Source organism: Thalassophryne amazonica, chromosome 5 (genome assembly GCF_902500255.1).
Source record: "Thalassophryne amazonica chromosome 5, fThaAma1.1, whole genome shotgun sequence".
Taxonomy (NCBI): domain Eukaryota; kingdom Metazoa; phylum Chordata; class Actinopteri; order Batrachoidiformes; family Batrachoididae; genus Thalassophryne; species Thalassophryne amazonica.
The window spans coordinates 78399759-78415295 of record NC_047107.1 but is presented as its reverse complement, the minus strand read 5'-3'; the positions used below and the strand labels follow the sequence as shown (position 1 = coordinate 78415295).

Sequence of the window (15537 nt, the reverse complement as noted above, 5' to 3'; positions counted from 1 at the left end):
GAGTTTCCAGAGAACCATCAGATTGAGGAGCTGGATTGCACCTAATTTGGAGAAGTTGTGTTTTCCACCCACACCTTCCTGATTTGTTGGATGAACGTCTTTCCAAATGAGCAAATTTGGCCATTTACAGAACTGCAGCTCTGAACAGAAATCATTTTGTCACCTGATGCACAAACACATCCGACCCATTATGTCGCTCTACTTAAACCCTTATTTTACATTTTGCAGTGACTTTAACTCTTTAGCATTAAACAGGCTGAAACACACATTGTTTGGCAGAAGTAGAACAAGAGCTCACCCAGAGAGGGGAGAAAGGAGACTTGTCTTCCTGTTATTCAGAGAGCTGCAAACCCGAGTCAGCATTTCAGCAGGATTTGCTCAAGCTTCCCTATTTAACCTTCCCATTCTTCTCTGTGCGCACGCACGCACGCACACACACACACACACACACACACACACACACACACACACACACACACACACACACACACACACACACACACACACACACACACACACACACACACACACACACACACACACACACACACACACACACACACACACACCGAGTCTTGGTTCAGCTGTGAACGGATGAAATGGACTCACTTCCCATCTGAGCGATGTTTCTTTGTGCTGTTGCAGCCTGCTGTTTCCTCACCCTGCACAGCGCGAGCACATGCCGCCTTCTTTCTCTGCTGCACAAAATAGCTGCACTATATTTGTTTTGCACCTCTATGCAGTTATTGTTCCTTAGCAGTGTGCTGCTGTTCTGCATCATACTTTGGCTTTTTTTTTTCAACAGGGTGTGAAACAACGTCTCAGTGGAAAACTGAGTGATCAAAATAAATGATTGCGAAGTTGTCCATCCTGCACGTGTTGTGTAGCTGAAGCAGTATGTGTAATGTCGGTCTGTTCTCGGCCTTCAGGTCAGTCAGTGTGGATGTGGAGCACCCGCCTTCACCAGCTGACAGCTCTGTTCCAGCCAATCACAGAGGGAGCTCAAACACAGCAACCCACAGTGAGTAGTGGCACCTTTGCATATATATATATACACACACACACACACATACACACACACATTGATTCATTCATTTGCTATACCTGCCTACTCTAGTTAATGGTCACAGGCGGGATGGAGCCAATTCCAGCAGTTATAGGGCTTAAAGTGGGGTACACTCTGGACAGGACACCAGTCCATCACAGAGTGAGTTACCAGTTCAACCTGTCTGACTTTAGAAGTGGCAGAAGCTGGTGCACCTGGAGAAACCCACACAAACACGGGGAGAACATGCAAACGCCACACAGAAAGGACCAGGTGGGAAGCGATCCCACAACCTTGGTTTGATGCAGAAGTGCTAACTACAAAGTCACCATGCTGCCGAGTTGAAGTCAGACAGTATAAACTAAATATAAATTGACCTGGCTCTCCCCAGAAATTTAGAGCATGATGGCACTAGAGGTTAAATCCCAAGAAAGCAAAGAACTATCTCTGTACAATAGACTGTGCCACACTTATATGTGGCACTGTAATGCTCCCACAAAAAGCTGAGACGATCATGCGCATAACCGGTGTAAGGAGTTAATCAAACAGAAGCAGAAGTTAAAACTTTCCGAAGCGGTACATTGAGTAAAATAACGACATTTAAGAGAAAGAAGGTTCATGCTGATCATCTGAAATAGACTTTTTGTGTATAAAAAGCAAAGCAGTGTCTTTATGTATTCTTATAAAAATACACAGCTCAGTGTTTTAGTCCACTGGCTGCTCTCCACCTGACACACAAAGCGAAAGGATGAGCGGTATAAATGAATCAAGTTTTACTATTCAAAAAATGCTTTTATTTGGGTTCTATCAGCATTTTCATCAACAGAGTGCACAGCAGGTTTATCAATGCATAACGACACGAAAAACAGAGAGAACACCTTAATTTTTAAAATATGCATGATGGCGCTAAGATCCAACATGATGACACAGCGCCATTATTCCATTGCTTAGGCTAATATCTCACTGGGCTGCGACTGGTGAAGAGTAGGTGGAGACAGAATCACGTGAAAACAGGCAAACAGACGACAATTTTTTCATGTGGAATCTCGCTGAATTGATCATCCTGACATGTACGCGCATGGCAGCCAACTGTCCTCTGACTGCCCTCCGGAGTGGCAGCGAATATACGGTCACAAATCTCGAGCAGTCTGCACATATACCACTCGAGAGCCACTGACAAGCCGTGTGGCACACACGTGAAAGTGCAAGGATGTGCGTGCGCATATCATGCGGCACTCTCACGGATGTTAAGCGCCACTCATGTGGCTGAAATGACAACACATTTGAACATACAGTGCTCAGGGTGGATGTGGACTTTTACATTGTTATTATGTGAAAGAGGCTGTGAAAATTCCCCTGACTTCAGGCAGAAAAACTGAAAATAATCACTATGTAACACAATTTTTGTTCCTGGCTTCTAAGTGTTATATTTCAACTGCTTATGTCTAAAGTCTATGGAAAAATGACTACATTCAGCACAAACTTTGATTTTTTTTTTATTTTTTTTTTTACGTTCTAGAAAGTTCGGAAAGTTTCTTGAAATTTCTAGATAATTCTGGAAACTTCTAGAAAATTCTGGACAGTTCTAGCAGTTAAAGAATATTCTAGAAGACTACTCAGTAGTAGTGAAGGCGAATCGAGAATATTCTTGAAAACAGACAAATTTCAAAATATCATTGTCCTGATCACAGAAGCAAAGTTTCTGTGGAATAACAGCTATTTTCTATTTATTTAAGGCATAACAGGTTAGGAAGACACACTGTGTACCCAGGAACAAAACAAAAATAAAAATTTGTTACATAGTGTAATAATAAAAATAAATAATAATCAATAATAATAATAAAAAAAAGAAGAAAAATGTTAACAACCACTCACAGACTTACTGTATGATGTCCAGGAGCAGTGTCTCTTAACTTCCATTGACGTCCTCACAGACAGTAAATATAGAAACAGTAAGTCCAAATTGCCTCACCCACATTCTCCACACAGGCGTAGCCCATTGTCCCTTTGTGCACAAAGGTTGCCCCCAGCAGCATTGGAATTTATTTCCACTGCACCCATCAGAAAAATAAATAAATAAAAAGAGAAAAACACAGTTAGTCTGGTTTGTGTGGCTTCTCCATGACCGGACAGTATGTGCCCAGCACCTGTTGCACGTGCATAGCCGCGTCACGCATTAAACTTAGTTCCATTAGATGCCGCAGCTCCTCCATGGAGTATTAGCTCTGAGTACTTTTTTGTTCACAATGGTGATGAACAGGTTGACGGATAAAATCAGCCAGAAGTGTCCATGGACTATGATGTTTGCAGATGACATTGTGATCTGTAGTGAGAGTTGAGAACAGGTTGAGTCTAGCCTGGAAAGGTTGAGATATGCTCTGGAGCAAAGGGGAATGAAAGTCAATAGGAGCAAAACTGAGTGTGTGAATGAGAGGGAGCCCAAGCAGAATAGTGCAGTTACAAGGAGTAGAAGTGGTGAAAGTAGATGAGTTTAAATACTTGGGGTCAGTTGTCCAAAGTAATGGAGAGTGTGGCAGAGAGGTGAAGAAGAGAGTGCAGGCAGGGTGGAGAAAGGTGGCAGAAGTGATTTGTGACCGAAGAATATCTGCAAGAGTGAAGGGAAAGTTTACAAGACAGTTGTGAGACCAGCTATGTTGTCCGCCTTAGACAAGGTGGCAGTAACAAAAAGACAGGAAGAGGAGCAGGAGGTGGCAGAGCTGAAGATGTTGGAATTTTCTTTGGAAGTGACAAGAATGGAAAGGATTAGGACTGAACATATCAGAGGGACAGCTCAGGTGGGACTGTTTGGAGAGGCGAGATTGAGATGGTTTGGACATGTGCAGAGGAGAGACCGAGGGTATATAGGGAGAAGGATGCTGAGGATGGAGCCACCAAGCAGGAGGAGAAGAGGGAGGCCAAAGAGGAGGCTTATGTATGTGGTGAGGGAGGACATGTAGGTGGTTGATGTGACAGAGGAAGATACAGAGGACAAGGCGAGATGGAAATGATTCATCTGCTGTGGAAACTTTGAGGAAAAATAAGCCTTAGCTTTTACTGTGTATTGCATTTATGTTTTTGATGAGTATATACAAATACAAACAGAAGCCAGATTGATCAGATGGACTCATCTGTAACAGCACTGCTGTCACAGTTACTTTGAAAAGTTACTTTGTTACCTGCTTTTTTAGATACTTTATACAGTTACTTCATTAGCAGCTTTATACAGTTACTTTATTAGCTGGAATACTAATAAGGTAAGTAGTAATCTAAGTTGGTTATTCTTAAGATTGAGTAATCAGCAAAGTAACTAATCAGCAAAGTAACTCATTCTTAAAAATAACCAAGTTAGATTACTAGTTGCTTTATTAGTTACATTCAGCAGCTGCTGGCAAGTTGTCCGCAGCTGTTAATGAAGTAACTGTATTAAGTAACTAATAAAGTAACTTTTTAAAGTAACTGTGGCAGCACTGTAAGCCAGTGGTGAGGAGTACTAAAAAAAATTCTTGCTTCCAGGTTTAGATCTGGTTCTATTTTAGAGGTTTTAGAGGAGGATTTCCAATCAGACTTCAGTACCTAATCATTAAATCAAATCTTTGATAATGTCACTCTGAAGAAATGTTGTTCCTCTGGTTGTCCCCCCACAGGTCCTGTTACCTTTGCCCTCCCAGAGCAGGCATATCAGAAGAGCGATCACCTCTTATTCTCCTACCCATGGTTCCACGGGCCCATCTCCCGTGTCAAAGCAGCCCATTTGGTTCAGAGCTCCGGTCTGGAGGGGCACGGCGTGTTTCTGGTCCGGCAGAGTGAGACACGCAGGGGAGACTACGTTCTCACCTTTAACTATCAGGGGAAAGCAAAGGTATGGTGTCTGAGTCAACACTTTAGTTTAGAACCTAACCGGGGAAGAAAAAAACAAAAAAACAAAACAAAAAAAACACGATAGACGGCATGAATGAGGTGGTCTGAGATCAGTTCTGGTCACACAGGTACGATCTCCATGTAGTGACAACATCATCCGTGCACTGACAGGGGGGTAAATGTGTTTCATACCTTGAAAACATCAATACATACGTGTATTATTACGTTGAAGGCAAGATGTGGACTGAAAAAACACTGACAGCAGCTGGGTTTCCATTACAGATTTGGACAAATGTTAAACAATATTCTCAGAATGTTGATAAAACATAATAGTGAAATGACAGCGTTTCCATTGAGTGATGGAATGTGACTCCTGAGTTTTGTCCTTCTCGAGATAATGGCCATTCCAGCGATGCTCTTGTGATAACTGTGGTTCCAACAGTCATAGTGACGGATGGGTCTTGCTCAGGATTGCTATTTTGTTTTTTTCTTCAAATTCAATATAGCTATAACATTATCTCTTATGAGGTCTAACAAACTCTTTGTCTCTTTCTGTCCATGTGTACTGTACCATGTATTTTAAAATGTCATGTGACGCTTTCTGTAGATCATGTGACCTACACTGGATAAAGTCTTTCTGTTGCAGTTTTGCAAAACATGGCTTTTTTGAACTACCTGGAAAAACCACCTCATGCAAGTGTAAATACTTTTTTTGTGATATTTGAGGGTTTTTTCCCCTGAAATACACATTTCCATTAAGTGTGTTTTCAATGTGCTACTTCAAATTGTGCAATTTGGAAGGTAATTGAAGCTCTTCAAATGGGGAAAATAAAATATGTGTCACTCCCTCATGGATGGTTGCGGTTCATGTCATTAGCTTTGTCCCATCCAAATCACCCATGACATGGAACAAAATAGAATTCAAAATTCAAAGTACATGTCACATATGAGTTTCTCAAACATCATATTAACTGTCCTGTTGTACATGTTTCTACTAAATGTTTTAACAATTTCATTTCATGTTATTTGACTGGATAGAAAATCCATAAACCGAGTCTGAATAGGTTCTGACAAGTTTATTAGCCATATCTTGGTGTTCACATGCATTTTCCCATGCAGAGTTTCCCTAAAATTGGAGAGATCTCAGGCCTGGTGGCCTTGTCAGGCCAGAAATGATTGGAAACTGAAAATAGTGAGTCGGCTGACTGCTGCTGTGAACAGTTCTGTTGTTGCAGTCAGAAATATTAAAGATAAATGTTTAAAGCTACCGTCAATAAATGATTTTACTGATTTTGCTCTATAGTAAAGCATTTAAATGTCAAAGTACTTGTAGCTGCTCGGTAAAGAGATTTCCTGTGAAAGTGACAGCATCAATGTGGCGCAGCATTAGTAAATGTTATGTCACCACCTTATTGTGGTGCAGTGTTAGTACATGTAACCCGGCTTAGCTGACTTCAGTTAAAGTCTTTGATAAAACAGACTGTCAGCACCTTGTGGCTGGAAGTTTAGAAACTTTGTGCATCTGAGATGGAATGTCCAGCTCTCCACAAGTTCTCTTATACTCACTTGACTGGTAAGCACTGAAAGCCGAGATAGGCATGTCCAAACTTGTCCTCTAACACTCCGAAACGGAGGTGTTCCTTTGTCTCGCTTCATCAGCGAATCGGTCATGTCGCGCGAAGCCTCCGCGCGGCTTTCCATGACAAAATCTCTTGTTAAAAGTGAAATCTGCCGGAAAATGGCTGATGTCCAGCTCTTGTGATAACCAGAGAAAGAGCACATGACGGTCTCGTATCCACAGAGCCATCAGCTTAGAAATGATCCAGTGGTTTGTGCCGCGACGTCCCGACCGTCCTTAAAGGGGTCCTTAAAGCTGTAGTTATTCTCTGTGAAGCCCGTAAAATTTTCACCAAAAGCCAGATAACTTTTTTGAATGGTTTCCAGGTGCCAGTCTCTAACAGCTTCTGAAAAAATTCTGATGGAAAAAAAGTCCTTTTCATTCCGCCATTTCCAGACAATGAAAATCCGACGAGGGGGCGGGACCACTCCTTCCACAAGGCATGCTCACATGCTCGACAGGCGTGGAAAAACTCACGCATGCGCACGAGGGTTCAAGCATGTCTGACGTAAAAACATATGAATGAAATCCATATAGTTTTTAAAAAAATAAAAAGGACCGTTACTTTATGGACACACCACGTATATCTAAATACATAAAGGGCTACGTCTGTCTGTCTGTCTGTCCGAGATAAACTCCCAAACTGTAATATGTAGCCCTAAAAACTATATATATTCTGAATCCTCATGACATGGGGAATAAACTGGTACCATTTTTTAAAAGTTGAACTGAAAATTACCCCCAAAATAGCCATTTATGTAAGACCATACAGTGTTGTACCATGTGCGATAAACTCCCAAATTGTAATATGTAGCCCTAAAAACTATATATATTCTGAATCCTCATGACATGGGGAACAAACTGGTACCATTTTTTAAAAAGTTGAACTGAAAATTACCCCCCCAAAATAGCTGGCTGTGGGTATGACCAGGCAGATTCAAATTTCCAGCCCTGTATATGTGTTGACCATCTCTGTTTATTTAATCCCTTTCTTCAGCACGCTCAGCACAGCCACAGCACACTTAGCAAAACAACAACATTCTTAGGCTGAGGCTGTGGGTATGACCAGGCAGATTGAAATTTCCAGCCCTGTATGTGTTGGCCAACTCTGTTTATTTAATCCCTTTCTTCAGCTACTTTATGTTCTCAACTGTTAAGCACCTAACTGTACTATACAACCAAGTTTGCCTTCCTGTCTGAATACATTCATTTTATGTTGGTAAAATTACAATGTAAAAACAGTGAAATACACCACTACTTCAATTTTGATTCATTGATATTTACATTTACTGTTATCTACCTTTTGTGTGTAATTTTGTTATAAATTTCAATGCAAAACAAAGTCTGCATGAAGGACTTCAAATGTGTTTGTCTTTTAACCAAGTATTTTCACTTAGTTTGGGGAGTCCACCTCTTATAGTTCTGCTGGACAAACTTTAGCCCATTAACTATTATATTTAGAAGACATCAGCATTAGCGTCCAGCCCCTCTCCAGGAGTTGGGTACGAGAGCCCAAGCTGTGCGTGGAGGTGAGCCCGACTATCTCTAGTCGGTATCTCTCAACCTCCCGCACAAGCTCAGGCTCCTTCCCCCCTAGCGAGGTGACATTCCACATCCCAACCGCTAGGGGCTGTGAGCATGGACCGGGCCGCCGGGCCACCCGCCCTCGACCGCCACCCAATCCTCTCTGCACCCGACCCCCATGGCCCCCTCTGCAGGTGGTGAACCCACAGGAGGGCGGGCCCACGTCGCTCTTTCGGGCTGAGCCTGGCCGGGCTCCATGGAGCGCCTGGTGGTCTTGGTGAAGATCAGCACCTCCAAATCTGAGGCCATGGTTCTCGACCGGAAAAAGGTGCTTTGCCCTCTTCAGGTCAGTGGCGTGTCTTTGCCTCAAGTGGAGGAGTTTAAGTATCTCGGGGTCTTGTTCACGAGTGAGGGAAGGATGGAGCGTGAGATCGATAGACGGATCGGTGCAGCATCTGCAGTGATGCGGTCGCTGTATCGGACCGTCGTGGTGAAGAGAGAGCTGAGTAGGGGGGCAAAGCTCTTGATTTACCGATCAGTCTACGTTCCGATCCTCACCTATGGTCATGAGATTTGGCTCATGACCGAAAGAACGAGATTGCGAGTACAAGCGGCTGAGATGAGTTTCCTCCGCAGGGTGGCTGGGCGCTCCCTTAGAGACAGGGTGAGGAGCTCGGTCACTCGGGAGGAGCTCGGAGTCGAGCCGCTGCTCCTCCATGTCGAAAGGAGTCAGTTGAGGTGGCTTGGGCATCTTTTCCAGATGCCCCCTGAACGCCTCGCTGGAGAGGTGTTCCGGGCACGTCCCATTGGGAGGAGGCCCCGGGGAAGACCCAGGACATGCTGGAGGGACTACATCTCTCGGCTGGCTTGGGAACGCCTTGGGGTTCCCCCGGAGGAGCTGGGGGAGGTGTGTGTGGATCGGGAGGTCTGGGCGGCTTTGCTTGAGCTGCTGCCCCCGCGACCCGACTCCGGATAAAGCGGAAGAAAATGGATGGATGGATGGATGGATGGACATCAGCATTACAAAAACAAATGTTGGGTAATTGTTTTGATTAAAATGTTAAAATGATTGGCATTTGCTTTATGTCTAAAACAGGTTAACCCGGGCCGCGCTGGGTACCGCGGGTAGTGTGTGTGTGTGTGTGTGTGTGTGTGTGTATATATACACACTCGACAAAAATATAAATGCAACACTTTTGGTTTTGCTCCCATTTTGTATGAGATGAACTCAAAGATCTAAAACTTTTTCCACATACACAATATCACCATTTCCCTCAAATATTGTTCACAAACCAGGCTAAATCTGTGATAGTGAGCACTTCTTTGCTGAGATAATCCATCCCACCTCACAGGTGTGCCATATCAAGATGCTGATTAGACACCATGATTAGTGCACAGGTGTGCCGTAGACTGTCCACAATAAAAGGCCACTCTGAAAGGTGCAGTTTTGTTTTATTGGGGGGATACCAGTCAGTATCTGGTGTGACCACCATTTGCCTCATGCAGTGCAACACATCTCCTTCGCATAGAGTTGATCAGGTTGTCAATTGTGGCCTGTGGAAAGTTGGTCCACTCCTCTTCAATGGCTGTGCGAAGTTGCTGGATATTGGCAGGAACTGGTACACGCTGTCATATACGCCGGTCCAGAGCATCCCAAACATGCTCAATGGGTGACATGTCCGGTGAGTATGCCGGCCATGCAAGAACTGGGACATTTTCAGCTTCCAAGAATTGAGTACAGATCCTTGCAACATGGGGCCGTGCATTATCCTTCTGCAACATGAGGTGATGTTCTTGGATGTATGGCACAACAATGGGCCTCAGGATCTCGTCACGGTATCTCTGTGCATTCAAAATGCCATCAATAAAATGCACCTGTGTTCTTCGTCCATAACAGACGCCTGCCCATACCATAACCCCTCCGCCACCATGGGCCACTCGATCCACAACATTGACATCAGAAAACCACTCACCCACACGACGCCACACATGCTGTCTGCCATCTGCCCTGAACAGTGTGAACCGGGATTCATCCGTAAAGAGAACACCTCTCCAACGTTCTAAACGCCAGCAAATGTGAGCATTTGCCCACTCAAGTCGGTTACGATGACGAACTGGAGTCAGGTCGAGACCCCGATGAGGACGACGAGCATGCAGATGAGCTTCCCTGAGATGGTTTCTGACAGTTTGTGCAGAAATTCTTTGGTTATGCAAACCGATTGTTTCAGCAGCTGTCCGAGTGGCTGGTCTGAGACGATCTTGGAGGTGAACATGCTGGATGTGGAGGTCCTGGGCTGGTGTGGTTACACGTGGTCTGCGGTTGTGAGGCTGGTTGGATGTACTGCCAAATTCTCTGAAACGCCTTTGGAGACGGCTTATGGTAGAGAAATGAACATTCAATACACGAGCAACAGCTCTGGTTGACATTCCTGCTGTCAGCATGCCAATTGCACACTCCCTCAAATCTTGCGACATCTGTGGCATTGTGCTGTGTGATAAAACCGCACCTTTCAGAGTGGCCTTTTATTGTGGGCAGTCTAAGGCACACCTGTGCACTAATCATGGTGTTTAATCAGCATCTTGATATGGCACACCTGTGAGGTGGGATGGATTATCTCAGCAAAGGAGGAGTGCTCACTATCACAGATTTAGACTGGTTTGTGAACAATATTTGAGGGAAATGGTGATATTGTGTATGTGGAAGTTTTAGATCTTTGAGTTCATCTCATACAAAATGGGAGCAAAACCAGAAGTGTTGCGTTTATATTTTTGAGTGTACATATATATATATATATATATATATACATATATATATATATATATATATATATATATATATATATAGTGAGGAAAATAAGTATTTGAGCACCCTGTGGTTTTGCAAGTTCTCCCACTTAGAAATCATGGAGGGGTCTGAAATTTTCATCTTAGGTGCATGTCCACTGTGAGAGACATAATCTAAAAAACAAAAAAAAACAAAAAAAAAACAAATCCAGAAATCACAATGTATGATTTTTTTAATAATTTATTTGTATGTTACTGCTGAAAATAAGTATTTGAACACATGTGAAAATCAATGTTAATATTTGGTACAGTAGCCTTTGTTTGCAATTACAGAGGTCAAATGTTTCCTGTAGTTTTTCACCAGGTTTGCACACACTGCAGCAGGGATTTTGGTCCACTTCTCCATACAGATCTTCTCTAGATCTTTCAGGTTTGGAGTTTCAGCTCCCTCCAAAGATTTTCTATTGAGTTCAGGTCTGGAGACTGGCCAGGCCTCTCCAGGAACTTGGAATGCTTCTTACGGAGCCCCTCCTTAGTTGCCCTGGTTGTGTGTTTGGGGTCATTGTCATGCTGGAAGACCCAGCCATGACCCATCTTCAGTGCTCTTACTGAGGGAAGGAGGTTGTTTGCCAAAATCTTGCAATACATCACCCCATCCATCCTCCCTTCAATACGGTGCAGTCATCCTGTCCCCTTTGCAGAAGAGCACCCCCAGAGTATGATGTTTTCACTCCTATGCTTCACAGTTGGGATGGTTTTCTTGGGGTTGTTCTCATCCTCTAAACATGGTAAGTGGAGTTGATTCCAAAAAGCTCTATTCTGGTCTCATCTGACCACATGACCTTCTCCCATGCCTCCTCTGGATCATCCAGATGGTCACTGGTGAACTTCAAACGGGCCTGGACATGTACTGGCTTGAGCAGGGGGACCTTGCTGCCCTGCAGGATTTTAAACCATGACAGCATCATGTGTTACTAATGTAATCTTTGTGACTGTGGTCCCAGCTCTCTTCAGGTCATTGACCAGGTCCTCCTGTGTAGTTCTGAGCTTTCTCAGAATCATCCTTACCCCACAAAGTGAGATCTTGCATGGAACCCCAGACCGAGGGAGATTGACAGTCATCTTGTGTTTCTTCCACTTTCTAATAAATAATCATAACAGTTGTTGTCTTCTTCTAAGCTGCTTGCCTGTTGTCCTGTAGCCCATCCCAGCCTTGTGCAGGTCTACAGTTTTGTCCCTGGTGTCCTTAGACAGCTCTTTGGTCTTGGCTGTGGTGGACAGGTTGGAGTGTGATTGATTGAGTGTGTGAACAGGTGTCTTTTATACAGGTAACAAGTTCAAACAGGTGCAATTAATACAGGTAAAGAGTGCAGAATAAGAGGGCTTCTTAAAGACAAATTAACAGGTCTGTGTGAGCCAGAATTCTTGCTGGTTGGTAGGTGTTCAAATAAATATTTGCAGCAGTAACATACAAACAAATTATTTAAAAAATCATACATTGTGATTTCCGGATTTTTTTTTTTTTTTAAGATTATGTCTCTCACAGTGGACATGCATCTAAGATGAAAATTTCAGACCCCTCCATGATTTCTAAGTGGGAGAACTTGCAAAACCGCAGGGTGTTCAAGTACTTATTTTCCTCACTGTATATATGGGACAAAAATTCAGCCCTGGACTATTTGGTCCAGCCTGGCCCACCACTACAATTATAGTGGAGATACTGTGCCATCTTCCCCGTCGTTGAAGTACATATAAACACACAAGCCCCTAACACTACTGTACTGAATAATATCCCTTTATATTCTGGAGCCTGGGGTAAAAAAGTATTTAGTCAGTCCCTGGTTATGCAAGTTCTCCTACTTAGAAAGATGAGAGAGGTCTGTAATTTTTTTCATAGGTACACTTCAACTATGAGAGACAAAATGAGAAAAAAATTCCAGGAAATCACATTGTAGGATTTGTTAAGAATTTATTTGTAAATTATGGTGGAAAATAAGTATTTGGTCACCCACAAACAAGCAAGATTTCTGGCTCTCAGACCTGTAACTTCTTCTTTAAGAAGCTCTTATGTCCTCCACCTGTTACCTGTATTAATGGCATCTGTTGGAACTCGTTATCTGTATAAAAGACACCTGTCCACAGCTTCAAACAGTCAGACTCCAAATGCAACCATGGCCAAGACCAAAGAGCTGTCAAAGGACACCAGGAAGAAAATTGTAGATGTGCACCAGGCTGGGAAGAGTGAATCTACAATAGTCAAGCAGGTTGGTGTGAATAAATCAACTGTGGGAGCAATTGTAAGAAAATGGAAGACATACAAGACCATTGATAATCTCCCTCGATCTGGGGCTCCACGCAAGATGTCATCCTGTGGGGTCAAAATGATCATGAGAATGGTGAACAAAAATCCCAGAACTACACGGAGGGACCTAATGAATGACCTGCAGAGAGCTGGGACTAAAGTAACAAAGGCTACATACTACGCAGAGAGGGACTCAAATCCTGCAGTGCCAGGCGTGCCCCCCTGCTTAACCCAGTACATGTCCAGGCCCATCTGAAGTTTGCCAGAGAGCACATGGATGATCCAGAAGAGGATTGGGAGAATATCATGTGGTCAGATGAAACCAAAATAGAACATTTTGGTAAAAACTCAACTCGTCGTGTTTGGAGGAAGAAGAATGCTGAGTTACATTCCAAGAACACCATACCTATTGTAAAGCATGGGGGTGGAAACATAATGCTTTAGGGCTGTTTCATTTCATTTCATTTATTTGGTTATTTGACAGGGACAATGCAGTGAACAAAGATCGAGCAATATCTGCGACTGATGCGATGCACAAAGAGTTCATAGCTTCAACTAATTCACAACTCTTGTCCCTGGTTGGGCCTTTCTACAAATTACATAATTCATAATTCTACAATTTACATAATACGTAATTCTACAGTTTACATAATTTGTAATTCTAAAATGTAATTAAATAATAAACAACCTCATTCATCATTTCATTAGATCATCAACCCACCTTCTCACATGTAAAAATTTCTTACATTTCCACACCTTCCAACACACATCCATAATTTACAAAAACTTAAGAACTGAATTTCTGTGGGTTAGTACACTCACTCCTCCATTCCATCCTTCCTTGACCCACTTTTTTACTCACAATGCTATTTCTGCACATGGGGGCAACATTGGTGACTTTTAAGCCAAAACTTGAGCCTGGGGGTGAACATCCTAAACTCAGATACAGTAGTGTTCAGAATAATAGTAGTGCTATTTGACTAAAAAGATTAATCCAGGTTTTGAGTATATTTCTTATTGTTACATGGGAAACAAGGTACCAGTAGATTCAGTAGATTCTCACAAATCCAACAAGACCAAGCATTCATGATATTCACACTCTTAAGGCTATGAAATTGGGCTATTAGTAAAAAAAAAGTAGAAAAGGGGTGTTCACAATAATAGTAGTGTGGCATTCAGTCAGTGAGTTTGTCAATTTTGTGGAACAAACAGGTGTGAATCAGGTGTCCCTTATGTAAGGATGAAGCCAGCACCTGTTGAACATGCTTTTCTCTTTGAAAGCCTGAGGAAAATGGGACGTTCAAGACATTGTTCAGAAGAACAGCGTAGTTTGATTAAAAAGTTGATTGGAGAGGGGAAAACTTATACACAGGTGCAAAAAATTATAGGCTGTTCATCTACAGTGATCTCCAATGCTTTAAAATGGACAAAAAAACCAGAGACACGTGGAAGAAAACGGAAAACAACCATCAAAATGGATAGAAGAATAACAAGAATGGCAAAGGCTCACCCATTGATCAGCTCCAGGATGATCAAAGACAGTCTGGAGTTACCTGTAAGTGCTGTGACAGAAGACACCTGTGTGAAGCTAATTCATTTGCAAGAATCCCCTGCAAAGTCCCTCTGTTAAATAAAAGACGTGCAGAAGAGGTTACAATTTGCCAAAGAACACATCAAATGGCCTAAAGAGAAATGGAGGAATATTTTGTGGACTGATGAGAGTAAAATTGTTCTTTTTGAGTCCAAGGGCCGCAGAGAGTTTGTGAGATGACCCCCAAACTCTGAATTCAAGCCACAGTTCACAGTGAAGACAGTGAAGCATGCTGGTGCAAGCATCATGATATGGGCATGTTTCTCCTACTATGGTGTTGGGCCTATATATCGCATACCAGGTATCATGGATCAGTTTGGAAATGTCAAAATACTTGAAGAGGTCATGTTGCCTTATACTGAAGAGGACATGCCCTTGAAATGGGTGTTTCAACAAGACGACCCCAAGCACACTAGTAAACAAGCTAAATCTTGGTTCCAAACCAACAAAATTAATGCCTCACAGATGTGAAGAAATCAGGAAAAACTGTGGTTATACAACTAAATACTAGTTTAGTGATTCACAGGATTGCTAAAAAGCAGTTTGAACATAATAGTTTTGAGTTTGTAGCGTCAACAGCAGATGCTACTATTATTGTGAACACCCCCTTTTCTACTTTTTCTTACTTGTAGCCCAGTTTCATAGCCTTAAGAGTGTGCATATCATGAATGCTTGGTCTTGTTGGATTTGTGAGAATCTACTGGTACCTTGTTTCCCATGTAACAATAGGAAATATACTCAAAACCTGGATTAATCTTTTTAGTCACATAGCACTACTATTATTCTGAACACTACTGTATATTCTTGAGCATGGG

General features: G+C 42.7%; 1 protein-coding gene across 1 annotated transcript in view; it reads left to right on the top strand.

Moving 5' to 3' along the window:
* sh2b3 (SH2B adaptor protein 3) overlaps positions 1 to 15537 on the top strand; it is a 194087-nt gene that overhangs the window by 170801 nt on the left and 7749 nt on the right. Inside the window, exons 5-6 of the mRNA XM_034170620.1 lie at positions 930 to 1021; positions 4690 to 4904. Coding sequence (XP_034026511.1) covers positions 930 to 1021; positions 4690 to 4904 — 307 coding nt within the window. The remainder of the gene's footprint in view (positions 1 to 929; positions 1022 to 4689; positions 4905 to 15537) is intronic.